Here is a 20,726-nt window from a genome sequence, read left to right as displayed (position 1 = left end):
CATGGTTGAGTTTTCAAAGAAGCTCAATATTAAGGATTGTTGCTACATGTTAACAGATGCCTGGAACGAGTTGTCGGAAGGAAATCTGAAAAGGCATGGCATAAACTTTGGGGTACTGCTGAAGAGATGGTCACACGTGTGAAAGATTTGAATGAAATTGTAGGTGACATTGTAACTTTATTTCAAGTGATTTCTGATTTTTCTGAGTGAGGACAAGATGATGCAGAGACATGGTTAAACAATCATGTTGATGATCCTGGTTATCATATTTTAATCAAAGAAGAAATTGTTGCATTAGCCCAGGATGGAAAACGTGCTGAGTTTAAGGTGATTTTGATGACAAAGAGGAAGCAGGGAGCGGGCCCACTCACACGAAGGTCTTTGCTGTGCTAGAAACTGCAATGGAACAGTCTGAATGCAGTTCTACAGAGACACTGCTATTAGAGAGGATGAGACCTCGCCACGAAAAAAAGACAAACTCGCATGGTTCAAAGAAAAATTCAAGGTTATATCTTTTAAAAAATAAACCTTCCCAAGATTCATTATACTCTTGTTTGTGTGCAATTACTTGAGTTTGTTTATTTCCTTTTATGTTAAAAAAAGTGTGATTTATAGTTGAATGAAACCACGAACAACAATTAGGTAAGTTCAAAATAAATATAATATTGTGGTTAAGTATAAATAACCACGAAACATTGTGGTTATTTATTTACACACCATTTCTGAAATAAATTATTTTTTATAATACATTGTATTTCAAAATAGAGAAGTAATAACCATGTGTAAAATAATTTAATTGTAGACCTAATTACACTTTGTTTTGTATAAACTGAGTAGTCTCGTGTATTAGCATTAGAATAGGCATTTGATGCAAGAAAGCAAGCTTATGCAGCATCAGCCAAAAAAATAAATAAAATAAATAAATAAATAAATAAATAAATAATAAACAACAACTTCCACTTCATCCCTCTGTTCGTTCGAAATACCTGTCCAGCTGAGCCTTAAACTTATTTAGGCTATCAACTTCGACGACAAGAGATAGAAGTCTGTTCCACCAACCAACCACCCGCTGGCTAAAGGCAAATTTCCTCACATCTATCCTACATCTGTCCTTCCTCAATTTGAATTTATGCCCTCTGAGGTGATTATTCTGAGCAAGAGGAAGAATCCCATCAGCATTGAGCATGCTCAAACCATTCAAGGCTTTATACACCTCTATCAGATCACCTCGCTGGTGCCTAGTCTCCAGACACTGTAATTTGCAAAACTTAAGCCTTTCTTCGTAAGGGCACCCCTTTGTTCCATTCACTAATCTTGTTGCCCTTCTCTGTACTCGTTCCAGCATCTCTACATCCTTCTTGAAATGAGGCCTCCAGACCTGTATACAGTACTCTAGGTGTGGCCTGACCATTGCCTTATACAAGGGAATAATCACCTTCTTATCCCTGCTAGAAAAATTCCTATATATCATCGACAATACACCATGAGCTACTCTTGCAGCCCGTCTGCACTGCTCAGAAAACTTCATATCTGCCTGTACAACCACCCCCAGATCTCTTTCATTCTCTACCCACTGTCAGTGTAGTACCACAGAGTTGATACGTTGCTCTGGGGTTGCTGTTTCCCATATGTAGTACTTTACATTTGTCAATGTTAAAACTTCATTTGCCACCTCTCAGCCCATCTGCTCAACCTTTCCAGATCCTGTTGCAGTAGCATAGTGTCAGTAGTGTCCTTGACAACCCTGCCTACCTTTGTATCGTCTGCAAACTTGGACATTAAGCTTGATATACCATCATCAATATCATTTATAAATACAGAAAACAATAATGGACCCAATTCTGAACCCTGAGGGACTCCACTAATAACATTAGTCCATGATGAGCAGTGTCCATTGATTACCACTCTCTGTCTTCTCCCCCATCAACCACCCCTTTATTCATAGCAGCAATTTGCCTCCAATGCCACACTGCTCCAATTTGTGCAGCAGTCTTCCATGTGCAACAGTATCAAAAGCCTTTCTAAGATCCAAATATATAATATCAAAGTTATTCCCTGCATCCAGTTCTTTTGTGACTGCATCATAATATCCAATCAAATTTGTCAAGCAAGACTTCCCCTTAACAAAACCATGATGTGTCTGAGCTATAACTGAAGTCTTGTCTAGATGATCCTGCAGTGCTTCTTTAACCAGTTCCTCATTAATTTCCCTGGAACAGAAGTTAAACTAACAGGTCTGTACTTACTTGTGTCGCCCTTTGATCCTCCTTTGTGAATTGGGGTCACATTTGCACATCTCCAGTCCATGCATACTTCCCCTGAGTCCAAGGAAGCTCTCATAATTATGGATAAAGGTTTGCTTACTTCCTTTGCTGCCTCCTTTAATATAACTGGATAGATCCCATCCACCCCATGTGCCTTTCTTGTATTTATCTTCAAGAATTTCTCCTCCACTTTACTCTCAGTTATTACAAGATTCTCTAGCTTACTGCCAGAGTTGAATACACCTCTGGCATTCCCCTCACTGAATAACTCCTCATGTGCGAATGTCGATGCAAAATATTCATTTAGTTTGTTAGCTACCTGAGCAGGATCATCAACAGTTGACCCATTGATATCAAGTGGACCAATCTGATTCATCCCCTTCCTTCTAGAGTTTACATAAGTAAAGAACTCTTTGCTGTTTTTCTTTGCATCCCTTGCCAAAGAATTCTTGTAATCTGCCTTCGCCTGCCTAACCTCCTTTGTAACTTGGTTACAGATCAATTTGTATCTATCATATGCTTCTGTGTCACGTGTTAATTTGTATGTATCCCATGCAATTTTCTTCTCTGCCATATGTCTCATTAGTTAATCTGACATCCACTTAGGCCTAAACCTTGAAAAATATTTCTTAGTTGGTATGTAAAGCCTAGTAGCTTCCAAGATAAGTTCTTTGAATGCTTCCCATTTTGAATTTGCTGTTGGTAACATCATCAGTTGGTCCCACCGTATAGAATTTAAATACTGTCTCAGTCCATCGTAGTCGCCTTTACGAAAGCAATAACCCTTCCCTTTACCCCTAATGGTAGTTACCTCTTTGAGTAAATCCCACTTCAGCACACTGTGATCACTGCCACCTAGTGGTTCATTTATCTGCAGATTCTTAATGCATGAAGAATCACTACTGATAATCAAATCAAGAGTCTTACTCCCTCTAGTTGCCTCCCGAACATGCTGATGTAGAAAACAATCATCCAATAAATCCACAAAAGCTTTGCTAGTGTGTGAGTGACCAGCCCCCAAATTCCAGTCAATATCTGGGAAATTAAAATCCCCCATTATAAGACTCTCTGATTTACTGGCCCACTCTAGTTCCCTGTACAGTTTCTTATTATACTCATCAGAGTTATTAGGCCTATAGCACACTCCTACTCTCAATTTTGATCTCCCAATGCTTATGTCACACCAAACTGACTCGACACTGCACTGTCCAGCAATGTCGACTGGCTTCACTTCCTTGGATTTTATGTATTTCTTAACTAATAGCATAACCCCTCCTCCCTTCCTATCCATCCTTTCTGTAGACATTGTACTCCCCAAATTCCAGTTCTGAATTCCTTATATCTGTGTGACACCACGTCTCTGAAATCCCCACAATATCTGCCTTTGATGTTTTTAACAATACCTCAAATTCATCAAATTTATTTACTAAACTCCTAGCATTGGTGTACACATTGGTGTATAGCATTGGTGCACGCAAGTATACATGCACCTGTTCTTTTTCTTAGCTACCCTAACACAACCCATGTGTTTATTTGTACCCCAATGATTCCCAGCAGTCTCTGAAATATCCTGCATCTTATTTTCCAGGCTGCTGCTCATTCCAATAGAAGCAGTGCAAGAATCACTTTCACCTCTGCCAGTGGCTACTGTTAAACTATTAGTCCTTGTATCGCCCCCAATCTAGCAGTTTTCCAACCCACCTAACACTGCCTCGATAACATCAGCAAACATTCTTGCACCCTTTCTATTTAAGTGTATCCCATCCCTGTAGAAGCAGTCTCTCCTGTTAACAAGTACAGACCAGGCTGAAAAAAATTCTACCCCTTGAGCCTTGCACAATCTTTCCAGGGCCAAATTGATCAACAGGGCTCTCATCATATACTCCCTCCTATTGTGTCTGGGCAGAATTGCAGACACTTTCAAATTCAACCCTAATTCACGGCTTTTTTTTCAACAGTAACCTGTACTTGTTAAGTAATTCCGCCGGTCTCCTACTCTTAATATCATTAGTGCCAATGTGTACAACTATATCACCTTTTGTGTCCTTAAAAGATATCTGCTCTACAACGTCATCAACCTTTGCCCCTGGCAGACATACCCTGGTCCTGTTCCACCTATCCTTTTTACAAAGCATGTTTCCCGTTTCCCTGACAATAGAGTCACCAACAACTACTAGTTCCTTTGGGACCAGCGCATTCTGCCTTGGCGGCTGCCGCTGTGTTGCGTGATGACCAAGTGCAAGCTCTGGCATTGGTGTGGGCAGCTGAGAGCTTGATGGGCCCCTAACTTTTAATCCTTCGAGGGCATCCACCCTGTCCTTCAAGCTCTCATATAGGCCCATAACAACGCTGAGTTGTCACCTGATTTCCTTACATTCCTTGCATCGTGCACACACAAAGACATTCCCCATGGCAGTATCATGTCCCATACCCGACTGATCCACAAACATCAAGCAAGTAGTGCATTTTAATAGCATTAGCATTAGTAGAGGCATTTGATGCAAGAAAGCAAGCTTATGCAGCATCAGCCAAAAAAAAAAAAAAGAAAGTAACATAAATAAAAATAACCACTTCCACTTCACCCCTCTGTTCGTTCGAAATACCTGTCCAGCTGAGCCTTAAACTTATTTAGGCTATCAACTTCCACGACAAGGGATGGACGTCTGTTCCACCTACCAACCACCCGCTGGCTAAAGGCAAATTTCCGCACATCTATCCTACATCTGTCTTTCCTCAATTTGATTTATGCCCTCTCAGGTGATTATTCTGAGCAAGAGGAAGAATCCCATCAGCATTGAGCATGCTCAAACCATTCAAGGCTTTGTACACCTCTATCAGATCACCTCTCGCTGGTGCCTAGTTTCCAGACACTGTAATTCGCAAAACTTAAGCCTTTCTTCGTAAGAGCACCCCTTTGTCCCATTCACCAATCTAGTTGCCCTTCTCTGTACTCGTTCCAGCAGCTCTACATCCTTCTTGAAATGAGGCCTCCAGGCCTGTATACAGTACTCTAGGTGTGGCCTGACCATTGCTTTATACAAGGGAATAATCACCTCCTTATCCCTGCTAGAAAAATTCCTATATATCATTGACAATACACCATGAGCTACTCTTGCAGCCCGTCTGCACTGCTCAGAGAACTTCATATCTGCCTGCACAACCACCCCCAGGTCCCTTTCATTCTCTACCACTGTCAGTGTAGTACCACAGAGTTGATACGTTGCTCTGGGGTTGCTGTTTCCCATATGTAGTACTTTACATTTGTCAATGTTAAACTTCATTTGCCACCTCGAAGCCCATCTGCTCAACCTTTCCAAATCCTGTTGCAGTAGCATAGTGTCAGTAGTGTCATTGACAACCCTGCCAACCTTCAGGCTGTGATTTAGAGGACAACTGCCCCCCTCAGTTCTCCCGAGCCACAGCACTCCCATTAGCTTGAGCCTTTTGCTTTGCTGCTCTGGTGTATGCTTGATTATCCGAACTATTTGATTAACTGACCAACCTTGGTCCCAATTACATGAATTAGTATTAGCAATGGCCACACAGTACAAGGAAGCTTATGGCTTATGCTGCACCAGCCAAAAAAAAATAAATAAAAAATAATAAATAGTACAAAAATAATAATAAAAAAAATAAATAACAATCATAAAATAACAAAAAAATAAATAAATAACAATAATCATAAATAACATCGTTATTGTCAATCAAGTGAACTCTGACCGTTTTATATCACTAAGGGGAGTACCTCAAGGCTCTCCCCTAGGCCCTCTACTTTTCATTGTTTTCATAAATGATCTTCCTTCTTTCATCTGCACCTCCAATATTCAAGTTGCTCTCTATACAAATGATCTTAAGGTCTACTCAGCAGTGATAACCAATTCTCAGCATCTTCAATGCACCCTCAATAAATTCTCTCTCGGACTATCTCTGAATGGCTTGTCTGCTAACTCTCCGAAGTGCAAAGTAATCTCTTTCTCATCCTGCAGATTTCCACAACTAATAAATATGGAGTACACTATTAACTCTGTGATCATCGAAAGGTGTGACCAAGTTAACGACTTGGGGATTCTCTTCTCCAGCAGTGCAAAATTTGATGCCCATGTCCTTAAAATCACCAGCAAAAGCATTCAAAACACTGGGATTTATCAAACGGAACCCCTACAAGTTCAAAAACTACAGATATGCTGTCATCCTTTATAAAACTATAGTTCTCCCAATGCTTGAATTCAGCTCACCAATCTGGAATCCTCACACGAAAACTTTAATTAACAAAATTAAAGCAATCCAAAAAAATTTTGTCCATTACCTTACGTTCCTTAATCCTCTATTTTATCACAGTGTACTATGAATCGCTGAGTGACTTTCATCTCAGGCCTCTGTGCACTAAAAGAGTTACTGCTGACATCATCCTTCTAGCCAAAGTAATCACTGGAACTTAAGAAGCATCTGATATCCTTAGTAAAATAAACTTCAATGCTCTTTGTAAACAAATTAGGAGCCTTACACTGTTTCGCCTTGACTCTGCCACCTGAGACTTTATGAAGTTCAGTCCACTGAAGAGAATCAGCAAATGACTCTCATTGACAACTCCTAATCACTGATTAACTCCATCCACAAGTTTCCCTCTTCTCTTAAACGGCAAAGTGACTAGTTCTCATCTAATTATTATAGTTTATTATTCTTATTTATTATTTTTCTATTCTCTAACTAATTAGAATTAGTAGAGGCATACAATGCAAGAAAGCAAGCTTATGCAGCATCAGCCAAAAAAAAAAAAAAAAAAAAAACCACTTCCATTTCACCCCTCCATTCATTCCAAATACATGTCCAGCTCAGCCTTAAATTTATTTAGGCTATCAACTTCAACAACAAAAGATGGAAGTCTGTTCCACTGATCAACTTCCCGCTGGCTAAAGGAAAACTTCCGCACATCTATCCTACATCTGTCTTTCCTCAATTTGAATTTATTATTATTAGTATTATGGTGCAAGGAAGCCTGAAGCTTATGCTGCACCAGGCAAAAAAAAAAAAAAAAAAAAATTCTGAATTACCCTGTGAGAGAGAGAGAGAGAGAGAGAAGTAGAAGGGAATCATCAAGAAAGGGAAGAATGATGATATCCAGTTCAGGAGCCTCGGTGGTTATGGAAAGACAGTTGTAGGATAGATGTGCAGAAGTTTGGAAATTAATTTATTATTTGTTTTACTGGTAACTTAACTTAAAGCAATCCTCTTTTGTACATATGATTTAAATCTATATCAATGTTTATCTTCCTGTTGGATTTCATGTTATTGTCATCAATTGTGTTCATTATTCTGTTCTCAGATACACTGTTAATGGTTACCTGTTGTGTATCTTGCTGTTAATAAAATAAAATAATAATAAGAAGAAAAAATATAATAATAATTAATAAATAAGAGAAAAGGAAATGGACCTAAGCATTTCCCTCCTCCTGTAGGTAAATAATATGATTATGATGTAGGATTATGGCGTACTTATCTCTACTAGCAATTGTTCGATACATCGATAAGACACCATGGGCCTTCCTTGCAACCTGTCTACAATGCTCAGAGAACTTAGTCTGACCGTATCGTAATACCAAGTCCCTTTCCTCCACTACTGGCTTTAGTTCAACTCTGCCAAGTGTATAAGTTATTTTGAGGTTACTGTTACCCAGGTGCAATACCTTACACTTTGCTAGATTAAAGCATAGCTGCCATTTTTCTGACCATCCCTGAAGTCTATCTAGATCATTCTGAAGAAGCTCTGCTTGGCGGTGATCATTAACTACTCTACCAATCTTTACATCATCTGCAAATTTAGACATCACATCCTTTATCCCTGCATCGATGTCATTTATGAAAATCAAAAACAACAGTGGTCTTAATACTGATCCTTGGGGAACCCCACTTCTTACAGCAGCCCAATCTGAGGAATAACCATTTATCACAACCCTCTGCCTCTTGCCCTGAAGCCATCCAGCTATCCATCTAAGGATTTTCCCTCTGATTCCAACCTGTTCCAGCTGATAAAGTAACCGCTCATGTGGGACTGAGTCAAATGCTTTGCTGAAATCCAAATAAACAATGTCGAAATTATTTCCAAAATCCAGCTCTTGAGTGACCCTGTCAAAATAGCAAAACAGATTAGTTAAGCATGATTTTCCCTTTACAAAACCATGCTGAGTATCCTTCAGAATTCCGTTTCTATCTAAATGATCCTGAATTCCAACTTTGATCATTGTCTCCATGATTTTCCCTGACAACTGGTTAGACTAGCAGGTCGGTAATTTCCCACTTCACTCTTAGAACCGCCCATATGTATTGGAGACACATTTGGCACTTTTTCAATCCAACGGAATCACAACGAAGTCCAGCGTTGCTCGCATAATTAGCCTCAACGGTTCGATGTACTCGCTTGCCGCCTCCTTTAAGATTATAGGGTATATGCCATCAACCCCACGAGCCTTACTAGCCTGTAGGCTCGAAAGTTTTTTTATTAAATAAATATGTGAAATTTCAACATCATTAATTACATTTCTTTCAACTTCACTCCCATAATTTCTTCACTCCAATTATCCGAATGTAGTTCGGACAATCGATGTTCTAATGTAATTCATGTATGCACGATTTCTATATTCTTAGTATAAATGTAAACTATCACCTGGTAATTAGTAAATACATAATTGCAAAAAGTATTAATATCAGTAAAAAATTTAAGATTCATATAAATGTCATATAATACATTTGATGCTTGTCTGTGATCCCAGTAAAGTTAAATTTCATCACGGAAGTTGGGTTTCAGGAAATATTTAGTACAGTACTACACCAACCATAAAATTCATTTTAACAGGAGATTTTAGAGATGTACTATTATTCCCCCAAGTTGGATACTGAAATCATTTACATAATAAAATCGGTTATGTAAATGAGTTTTATACAAGGGTAAAAAGGGTGAAAATAATATTACTCCATATCCACCTATTAAAATAAATATATATCTATGATAAGTAATAAATATAATATGAAGTGAATCCCCAATACCGGACATTCATCAATAATTATGCTTCATATTTTGGGTTTTTACACAATTTTGTTTTTTGTTGTTTTTTTTTTGTAGCTATCTAAACAAGCACTGATAACATTCGGATCTCATTATTTCGGTCCTTACTTATATTTCCTGAATAAATGTGCTATTTTTTGAATATCTTATTATAGTCGAAGCTCTATATAACGACCCCTCGGGGGAATTAAAAAAGGGTTCGTTATATCGGAAGGGCGTTATATCGATTGTTCATAGAACAGCATTATGTTAATGGGAAATTGGACGAGACCAAATACCTTGGGCCTTTATAACGTGTGGGATGTTAAGAAGAGGGTCGCTATAAAGAGCTTCGACTGTATATACATATTTTTGGGCGTAATTGTGTCAATTTGAATATACCCGGAATAAGGTATTTCGCGCCCCGGGCAGAAAGATTTTCGGCACCCTTTTTTCTAAGGATATAGAGTATATTTCTTGCCTCGCTGTTCTTCTGTGTTTGGCGTCCCTTAAAGAATGGTGCCCCGGGAAAGGGACCCTACTTGCCGGTGCCTTAATCTGGCACTGAGTTTTAATACCACCTGTTGCTGTCATCAAGCCAATCGATACGTTCTGTCTGGAAAATAGTTTACACACTCCACAGAAATGATGTACGACCAACTCCACTGCTTACTTCATTTTAAAGTAACTAACCTGAACAGGTTTTTTTTTTTTTCTTTAACCCACAGGATTATACATATTACAAGCAGGAATAACTAAGTTTCTCACTGCTATGCGCCGACTATTCAGTAGAGCAATTACGTATGATAGACTGAATCTTCGGCAAAAGTTACCAAAATATTGCAGCTTTAGTTCACGACTCGATCGCAGCAGTGCAACAGGTGATATGAAATAGCGAAGGATCTACTGCAGTATAAACTTCGGTTCCAGTGCAACCTAAATCATCAAAAGTCATAGCTTCGTTACTACCTAATTTTCTTTTTATATACCTGTAATTTATTTTGAATAGTTGTTCGAATATACTGAACAAGCTAAGTTACTCTACATTAACCCAAACACATTGGCAAAACTCTCAAACCTCCCGGTCCGTCACCGCGCGGAGATCCGAGGGGTTTGATTTGACATGGCTGTTAAAGATCGCATGAAGCCGTTAAACAATCTGGGAGGAGGTCTAGAATTTATAGTTTTGCCACTGTCCAAATACCTTGGATTGTGAGGTGACAGAGTTACTCTTCTTACAATTCACATCTTCTTGACTACCTCGCAGTTAGCCGAATTTGATACTGTACAGTATAGTATGTCCTTATTTTACATTTATTAACTCGAATATAAGCTGGGATCTGGAACTTCTGTTCGGAGTCTGTAAATTGCACATGTTGCTGAAGAGACCTCCCAAGATAAGATGTTCACATGAAAATGCATAAATCCTTAACATTTGTAAGCATTGGCGAAGGTTCTGCCATCTTTAGGATGGCATGATACTTTAAGGAAATCTGATTTAATCTCTTCTTTCTTATACCGTATTCACATATGAGTAAAATTTCTTGTTAAGCACATGGGGACATGGTGGTTAAACATCGGAGGCATCAACAGTGTTACGCATATGATGTATGCTATAAGCTTGAAACAAATGTTGAAATACCTGGTCCAATAATTTTATACAACCAATGGCATTTGCTAGCGATATGATTATTTCACCAAAAGTCAAAATTTAATATTCTTCTAATCATTGCTGTCTACTGATGACAATCATAAGAACATCTTTTAAGAACAAGGTATACTTAGAACCACAACGCAATACAAAACAAAAACACTTTTCGGTATAAGACGCATTCAGTATTCATATGATAGGATTATATAGTATCACAGGATGTGCATATTAGCATTACCCATTTAAATTACATTTATTTTCTCTTCATTCTGAATTAGTAAAAAAATAAAATAAATTTTCTGTTTATACTCTGCGATACCCACAAAGGGCCTGATGGATTAACAGAAAAATAAAGAAAAACAAGAACACAGTAGTTAGCAGTCACGTGACTTGAACCACGGTTAACTCTAATGCGTTTATTCCTGTACCCTCTTTTTTGACCACTGGCTACGGCGGCTTGCTATATTTATAAGACTTCGCTACTCACGAATTCGACTAACAACACTGGCTCCATTACACTTAAACTTATTTAGCCCCCACCAAAACATAAGCGGAAGAAATTACACTCATTAAGCGAGTATAGTGTAAAGTTCTTTCAAGAGACATCCAGGAAAGAAAGGAAGGAAATGATAAAGCATGTTAATGGTTATACCAGCTAAACAAGGAAAAAAAGCATCAAGTTAACTGCTATGTGATTTTCAGAGATGCTAAACTTTATGGACAATGTAAAACATGCATAATTAAATTACACTATTTCTATGTCTTCTGATATATACCTTTAACAACACCATGAAACTTAGGTAAGTAAATATAAAAATATTTCCAATTTAACTAAAAAAATCTTTAAAAAATAGTAATGCCTTTTTATGGCATTACATTGCATTTCAAAGTCACATATACTTTTTAAGCAGCATTTACTGAAAAAATACACATATACTCAATAATTCTAAGAAATGTCCTTTTAAATTTACACGAGAAATGTGAATGACCGCACTACTACAGAAGACAGCAAGATCCCGTCATACCCTTAGGCCTAACCTAACAGCTCAGAGAGGAACAAGTGAAAGAGGTGAAACCACTGAAAGTCTTTTAACTTTTCACTCTTACCTAACACGGCTTGTAATGCCTGGTCCTCTCCTAAGACATCCATCTCTTCTCTGCGGTGTTATGCCATTCTTGTGTATTCCAATTATCATAGAGTTAAAACTGTAGTACGAAGATTAAACATTTTCTCTATACACAACACTACCCGTACACCATCACAAACGCTGCTGTGAGAAGCAACGCAACATCACGTGACACAAAAGTAATCAATGTCACAAACTTTCACCAAAACACGTATCTTGCTTGGAGCTCGAAACACTGTCAGCTTAAAATCAGTTGAACATTTAAATAATGCGATATGCTTGTAAACATAACACAGTAATCACCCCTGCTATTAATAGCATTGTGAACGATTCCCTTTCAATGAACAGAATCAACAAGCAGAAGAGATCGCCTTAAAGATCCTCACCTTGAAAGCGCAACATGTTTCCAACTTTGATTGGTCATCTTCTACCTGGCGTATATAGTCGATAAACGACTGACAAGAGGAGAAATCTCAGGAATGCTAAATGGCACCTGTTGCAAGCAAAGCAAGCGTTTTTTTACACGATACGGTATCAAAGGATTAAACGTGTATGATGGTCTTTATATGCAAATCTCGATTATTTTCTGCCGAGCATTTCGAAAATCAGACCGGTTAGAATTTTTTTTCTCTTAACACGTTACAAATAATTAAAAAGAAACTTGGGAACGAACGTTTTCGCTGAAACGTGGTAAGGGATGAAAGTTTCCGAAAAAAAGAAAAAAAAAAGCAAGCAGCTAGTTAATGTTAGGCCATTCACAATTGCATAACACAGAGGAGAACGGTAAAATAAAATTTTATCATAATAATATTATGCTGACTTTTGAATTTCAGATGAAAAGTGAAATACAGGTCAGAAAAATATATTTCGAACCAGCAAAAAAATAAATAAATAATATTTTCGTTCTCCGGTTATAGCATACCGTGGAAGGCCAATGCTAGGGTGACCAACTCTTGATCAAGCAATTTCGGGATATCGACTTTAAAAAATCGGGATTTTTTCATTTTGGCAACACACACACACACACACATATGCGTACCAATTAGACGCTTAGATTTTGTTCCTATTCGGGAATCTAAGACAAATAAACATCGAAGTTGTAAATGCAGATTTATTTTATTTAAACTTTCTATACACATTCACCTTATGCTAGTTAATGAACTTTAGTACGATCTATTATTATATTTTATATTATTTATTTTGCGTTATGTGATAAATCGGGACAAATGGCATCCCGCCTAGGGTTCTTTCGAGACGCCTCTATAGAGAGCCGAAAATCCGGATGTCCCGCAAAATTCGGGATGGTTGGTCACCCCACCTACAGCTGTAATGGGATATTGCAATAAGTTTTTATTTTATTCTATTTTATTTTATTTATTTATTTTGCAATAAAGATCTAGTCAGCGTCTACAGTCACGACCCGTTACTAGTTAAGGTGCGGGCTCATGAAAATTATGCAACAGGCTTCTCATCAAAAAATAAATAATGAAATTTGATATGGTGTATTTTGTTAAGTAATAAAAGACATAATGAGAGAATTGAAAGCTATTATGTTGTTACTACGTTACTTGCGACGGCTGAACCATAGTAGTGGTAGTAGTAGTGGCATGTGATGCAAGAAAGTAAGTGTATGAGCTTATGCAGCATCAGCCAGAAAAAAGAAAAAAAAATCACACCATTCCCTCCAAATTCCTGTCCAGTTCCTCCTTAAATTTATCTAACCTATCAACTTCCACAACGACAGATGGAAGTTTGTTCCAGCAATTAACCACCCGCTGGCTAAAGGCAAATTTCCGCACATCTATTCTACATCTGTCTTTTCTTAATTTGATTTTATGCCCCCTTAGGTTCGTAATCTGAACAAGTGGAAGGATCCCATCAGAATCAGCGTGCTCAACCCATTCAAGGCCTTATACACCTCAATCAGATCACCGCGCAGGTGCCTAGTCTCCAGCCACTGCAATTTGCAGAACTGAAGCCTCTCTTGGTAAGAGGATCCCTTCATTCCTCTCACCAATTTTGTTGCCCTTCTCTGTACACGCTCAAGCAAATCTACATCCTTCCTAAAATGAGGCCTCCAGACCTGTACGCAGTACTCAAGGCGTGGTCTGACCATTGCCTTATACAGAGGGACAATCACCTCCTTTTCCCTGCTAGCAAAATTCCTATATATCATTGACAAAACCCCATGACCTGCCCTGGCAGCCTGTCTGCATTGCTCAGTTACTCCCAGGTCTTTTTCATTTTCTACCACCTTAAGTGTAGTACCACACAGTTCGTACGTTTCTCTGGGGTTACTTCTACCCATATGCAGTACTTTGCATTTGTCGAGGTTAAACTTCAGTTGCTACTTCTTAGCCCATCTGTCCAAATTATCTAGATCCTGTTGCAGTAGCACACTGCCATTACTGTCATTAACAACCCTGCCAACCTTTGTATCATCTGCAAACTTCGACACTATGCCTGATATACCTTCATCAATATCGTTGATAAATATACAAAACAACAGAGGATCCAACACCGAACCCTGTGGGACTCCACTAATAACATTAGTCCACGAAGAGCAGCGCCAATTACTAACCACCCTCTGTCTTCTCCCCACTCAGCCATCGTTTTATCCATTGTAGCAACTTATCCTTAATACCATTGTGCTCCAGTTTGTACAATAGTCTTCCATGTTCAACAGTGTCAAAAGCTTTCCTGAAATCCAAATATATGATATCAAAATTATTTTTTGGATCCAGTTCCTTTGTAACCACATCATAATATCCTATCAAATTTGTCAGACAAGACTTTCCCTTAACAAACCCATGCTGTGTCTGAATTCTTGCTGCAGTCTTGTCTAGATGATCCTGCAATGCATCTTTAACCAGTGACTTCATTATTTTATCCGGAACAAAAGTTAAACTAACTAGTCTGTAATTACTCGTGTCACCCTTCGATCCGCCTTTGTGAATTAGGGATACATTTGCACATCTGCAGTCCGTGGGGATCTCCCCTGAGTGCAAGAATGCTCATAATTATGGCTAAGGGTTTGCTTAGTTGCTTTGCCGCCTCCTTTAATATAGCTGGATAGATCCCATCCACCCCAGTGCCCTTCTTATGTTTAACTTCAACAATTTCTCCTCCACTTTGCTCTCAGTTATTACAAAATCATTAACCCTGCTACAATTTGATAACCTTCTGCCATTTTCAAACCTTAATAACTCCTCATGTGTGAATGTAGATGCAAAATACTCAGTCAGTTTGTTTGCTATCTGAGCTTTTGTTTGGTTTTTTAGGAGCATTAGCAACTAAGGCCATATTGCTCCGGGAAATGCGGTGGTCATTCCCTGACCTTTCCGCATCTTCCGTATTTGGTGGTGACGGGCTCGAACCCCGGTCTAATCAAGAAGCGTGTGCTACGCACTGCTGCTCCTTCCCACCTGGCTACGGAGGCGCCGCTGCTATCTGAGCAGGATCATCAACAGTCGAACTGCCCAGATACCCTTTTGAATGCATTGTCATATTTTCATGATCTAAATTTTATTTAAAGGTTAAATATGGTATTAACTAGAAAAAAAATTAAGCATACTACGTCTCAAGAAGCCATAACTGGAAACAATAACAGGAAGCAATAAGGCAATGGTCAGGCATGGCCTGACTATTGTCTTATACAAAGGGATTTAAAGTATTTGTGTATTGTACGGCGGTCTCCAGGGTTCCCCCTATAAGCCGCTGATGCATCTGACAAGACATAGCGCCAATACCGACAAGTGTATGTATGTGTAGGTATGTACAGTGACATAGTCTGCATGGGTAGCACAGTGGTATCGTCACCGTCCTTCCCACACCGGGTGGAAAAGGCCCGGGTTCGAATCCCGTCGATGACGCGAGGAACTTTAGAGGGCTTTTTCACTCCGTGGCTGAGTTAGTCGGTCTCAGGCGTAGATAGCAAGGTTTTTTCCCTCAGAAACTAAGGTTTTTTCGTCCAGCAAAACAGGCAAATCGACCAGAGAACACACGCATTTACAGACACGAATACGGATTAATGTAATCATTTACGGGTAATCCTAATATAGTAATTTTTTGTACAGTGACATAGTCTGCGCGGGTAGCACAGTGGTATCGTCACCGTCCTCCCCACACCGTGTGGAAATGGCCTGGGTTCGAATCCCGTCGATGACGCGAGGAACTTTAATGGGCTTTTTTCACTCGGTTACTGAGTTAGTCGGTCTCAGGTGTAGATAGCAAGATTTTCTCCCCAGTAACTGGGGTTTTTTCGTCCAGCAAAACAGGCAAATAGACCATAGAACATACGCAATTTGCAGACACAAATACGGGTTAACTTATTTAATTACGGGCAACCCTAAAATAATAATAATAATAATAATGTACAGTGACATATCTAACTCCGTCTTACAAGAACTTTCAACTTGGTCTGCAATTCACAAACTGCAAATTTCAACAACTAAAACATCGCAGATACTTTTAAAAGGAAAATTAGATAGAGAACGACCGCCACCTGTAAAGTATAGAGGACAGACAATTAAATATACTGCCATTATAAAATATTTAGGTATTCAACTTGATGGTGCCTTAAGATTTTACCCCATGCAAGATATGTGAAAGAGAAGTGCAAGTCTTTCTTATCCCGATTGAGACAGGTAACCAGGCAAGAATGGGGTCTGAGAGGTCATTCACTCAGGTTATACTATAATTGTTTTTTTACCTATCATTGCTTATGCGGTTGGAGCGTGGGAACATAGGGCCAACAAGTCCTCAATTATGAAACAGCTTCTGCAGGCCCAGCGTGCTGCCCTCCTGGTGATGTCACGGGCGTATAGAACCACTTCTACTATGGCTTTGCAGGGGTTATTGGGAAAATTACCCCTACACTATGAAATACAATACAGATATATGATGTATCACCTGAAGCAATCAATACCTGTCACTTTGGATGATGTGCAACTCGACCTAGATGCTTCTTTAACATCTGAGAAAAGAAGGCTTCGTTCCATTTATGTAGATAAATGGCAAAGAGACTGGTCACTTCGGAACTTGGCGCCGTGACCAGAGAGTTTTTACCATCGGTGATGGAGTTCAGGAAGAGAGAATCTTTGTGGTTTGCACCTGGCTTGAATGGTACATTTTTACTCTCCGGCCACGGGAGTATTAATAGAATTATTCAAATTAGGATTGTCTCCTACTCCCTGCTTTGTCTCTGTGGGCAGGAAGAGAGTATTGACCACATTATTTTCGATTGTCAATATTATCAAGACTACAGGCGTGAATTGCAGCTTGTTTCAGATATCTTCACAACGGGAAATAAACCTGCGCTTATCCGATCTGAAGCGGCATTTATAGCACTGAACACCTTTGCGTCATGTGCTTTTAAAAGAAGAGAGGAGCTTAGACTCGCTAATTTGGGATAATTTTATCAGAAGTTGATGATGATTGGACACTCATTGTAATCAAATATACCCTGCTGGATATTGAACGTGTTCCTGTATCTACTGTGTGTAAATTCTTGGTGTTCTTCTGAAGACGTGAAACCTGTTTATAGCGTGATTGGGGTAAAAAAAAAAAAAAAAAAAAAATTATAAGTGCTTGGAGCAATGTCCATAAGAGATTAGACATAATTATATTTCAAAAAATCTTGCTGATCCTAGCTTCTAGGATGGAATCCTACATGGGATTATTTCCCATAACATGAGAAGCCAGTCCACTTCTTCACCTCTATCTCCTTTAGTCTTGCTTTATTTCTTCTACCTTCTAACTATTGGAAGGTTCCTCTGTTTGATACTCCTCTCTTCTATTATTTCCTACCTCTCCAGCTCCCAAACTCCTCCTTCCATAGCCTTTTCATTTCATCCTAATTTGGGCTCTCTAGGGTCTTTTGCCCTGGGTTAGTCCAGCAGGTGATAGTAGATCCTGGCCACCTCCACGTGGCGGGGATGGGGATTGGGACGTGGTGACCAGGTGTTGCTACTTCCCATCTGCTGGAATGACAGGTCGAAAACATAACAACACACCATATCACTACACTTATACATCCAACACACTACATAAAAATGGCCGGTTTGGGCATAAGCTTCTACACAAGATGTACGACGGCGGCTGATGGGGGAAACCTTGGGATCCAATTCAACAATACATGAATATTCCCCTGAATATCCCCTGTACAGTGTATCTGTGGGTTGTGTTGAATGTTAAGTGCCGGCACCTGGCATTTCGCAGCCAGGGGGCAGAGGACACCTGGTCCCCCGCACCCTGACTCACATCCCAAGCCACGTGGAGGCAGCCAGTATACAAAGGGATAATCATCTCCTTTTCTCTACTAGCCAAATTCCTGTACATCATTGACAATATGGTTATTTTACCAAAAGTCAATTGATTTGCTCTGGCAGCCTGTTTGCACTGCTCAGAAATTTCATATATGACTGCACAACTACTCCCAGGTCTTTTTCATTCTCCACTATTCTAAGTATAGTATGGCAGAGGTGGCACGTTTCTCTGGGGTTACTTCTACCCATATGCAGTACTTTTGCATTTGTCAATGTTAAACTGCAGTTGCCACTTCTTAGCCCATCTGCCCAACTTTTCTTGATCCTGTTGCAAATAGCACATTGCCATTACTGCCATCAATAACCCTGCCAACCTTTGTACATCTGCATACGAGTTGGACATTAAGCCTGATGTACCTACATCAATATCATTGATAAATATACAAAACAACAGTTGGCGCAACGTACCCTGAGGAACTCCACTAAAAAGATTAGTCCACGAAGAGCAGCGTCCATTGATTACCCTTCTCTGTCTTCTCCCACTCAACCACCCTTTTATCCATTGTAGCAACTTGCCCTTAATACAATATTTCTTCAATTTGTACAGTAGTCTTCCATGTGCAACAGTATCAAAAGTTTACCTGAAATCTAAGTATATGATATAAAAATAATTTTTTGTATTCGGTTCCGTTGTAACCACATCATAGTATACAATCAATTTTGTCAGACAAGACTTAACAAACTCATGCTGTGTCTGAATTATTACTCCAGTCTTGTCTACATGATCCTCTAATGCTTCTTTAACCAGTGACTCCATTATTAGAATAGAAGTTAAATAACAGATATGTAATTACTCGTGTCACGCTTTGATCCCCCTTTGTGAATTGGAGATACATTTGCACATATCCAGTCCGTGAGGACTTCCCCTGAGTCCAAGGATGCTCTCATTATTGTGGCTTAGGGATTGCTTACTTCCTTTGTCGAGTTCTTTAATATAACTGGATAGATCCCACCACCCCAGGTGCCTTTCCTCTGTTTAACTTCAACAATTTCTCCTCCACTTTTCCCTCAGTTATTACAAAACCATTAAGCTCCCTGTTAGAATTTAATAAGTTAGTTATTCAGCTGTGTGTGACAAAAAAAAAAAAAAAAAAAAATTGCAGGTCACCCATAATTTATTACATAAACCTGTATTTGTGTCTGGAAATTGTGTGTTCTCTGGTCTATTTGCCTGTTTTTCTGGATGAAAAAACACCGCAGTTTTTGGGGTGGAGGGAGGGAACCTTGCTGTCTACGCCTAAGACCGATTAACTCAGCCACGGAGTGAAAAAAGCCTATTAAGGTTCCTCGCGTCATCGACGAAATTCGAACTCAGGCTGTTTCCACTCGGTTTGGGGAAGCTGCGGGTGACAGCTTTTTTTTTTTTTTTTTTTTTTTTTTGTAGTAGCGTCTCACTTATACAGCATTTTCTCTAGCTCATAAAAAAACCATCTTCTCTGATCCTATGTGGACATAGCAGAGTATAAACAGAAAAATTATTTATTTTTTATGTATTAATTTCTGTCTGTTAAACCAACTGACCGTTAAACCAACTGACCGCTGCATGTAGAGCTGCTGGAACGAGTACAGAGAAGGGCAACAAGACTAGTGAATGGAACAAAGGGTTGCTCTTTACGAAGAAAGGCTTAAAATTTTGCAAATTACAGAGCCTGGAGACTAGGCATCGGCTAGGTGATCTGATAGAGGTGTATAAGGCTTTGAATGGCTTGAGCATGCTCAATGCCGATGGGATTCTTCCTCTTGCTCAGAATAATCACCTGAGAGGGCATAAATTCAAATTGAGGAAGGACGGATGTCGGATAGATGTGCCGAAATTTGCCTTTAGCCAGCGGGCAGTTGGTTTGTGGAATAGACTTCCATCACTTGTTGTTGAAGTTGATAGCCTAAACAAATTTAAGGCTCAGCTGGACAGGTATTTCGAACGAACGGAGGGGTGAAATGGGAGTAGTGGTTGTGTTTTTTTTTTTTTTTTTTTTTTGGCTGATGCTGAATAAGCTTGCTTTCTCGCATCATATGCCTCTACTAATGCTAATGCTAATCTCCTCAAACTAGGCCAAACCCATCACGGAGGCAACTTATTCCAGTAATCAACGACTCGTCAGAAGGAAAACTTCCGAAAATTCTTTTCCCACGTAATTTGAAATTAATACGTTTAAGAACCATTTATAACAATGAAATTTCCACCCTCATTAAAATTACTTTCAACTCTCGAAAAAGTACATGCCTCAGTCTCCTCTAAGGTGCGTAGTTTCCGAGCTCTGTAGTCCGACATATTCGAAGTCTTTCCTCATATGGATGTCTCTTTGCCGATCTCAGTAG

At 39.2% G+C, this 20,726-nt stretch overlaps 1 protein-coding gene across 3 annotated transcripts in view; it reads right to left on the bottom strand.

The window, feature by feature from the left end:
* LOC150077296 (uncharacterized) overlaps positions 1 to 12,439 on the bottom strand; it is a 702,167-nt gene extending 689,728 nt beyond the window's left edge. For all 3 annotated transcript variants that reach the window (XM_090386557.1, XM_090386560.1, XM_090386559.1), the window contains exon 1: positions 12,062 to 12,439. In XM_090386557.1, the coding sequence (XP_090242683.1) occupies positions 12,062 to 12,104 (43 nt within the window). In that variant the 5' untranslated portion in view covers positions 12,105 to 12,439. The remainder of the gene's footprint in view (positions 1 to 12,061) is intronic.
* Between the last annotated feature and the right edge of the window lie 8,287 nt (positions 12,440 to 20,726).

This window comes from Mastigoproctus giganteus, chromosome 12 (genome assembly GCF_048544385.1).
Source record: "Mastigoproctus giganteus isolate SK-2022 chromosome 12, ASM4854438v1, whole genome shotgun sequence".
Taxonomy (NCBI): domain Eukaryota; kingdom Metazoa; phylum Arthropoda; class Arachnida; order Uropygi; family Thelyphonidae; genus Mastigoproctus; species Mastigoproctus giganteus.
The sequence above is the reverse complement of the archived record's forward strand: the minus strand, read 5'-3'. Positions and strand labels throughout refer to the sequence as shown.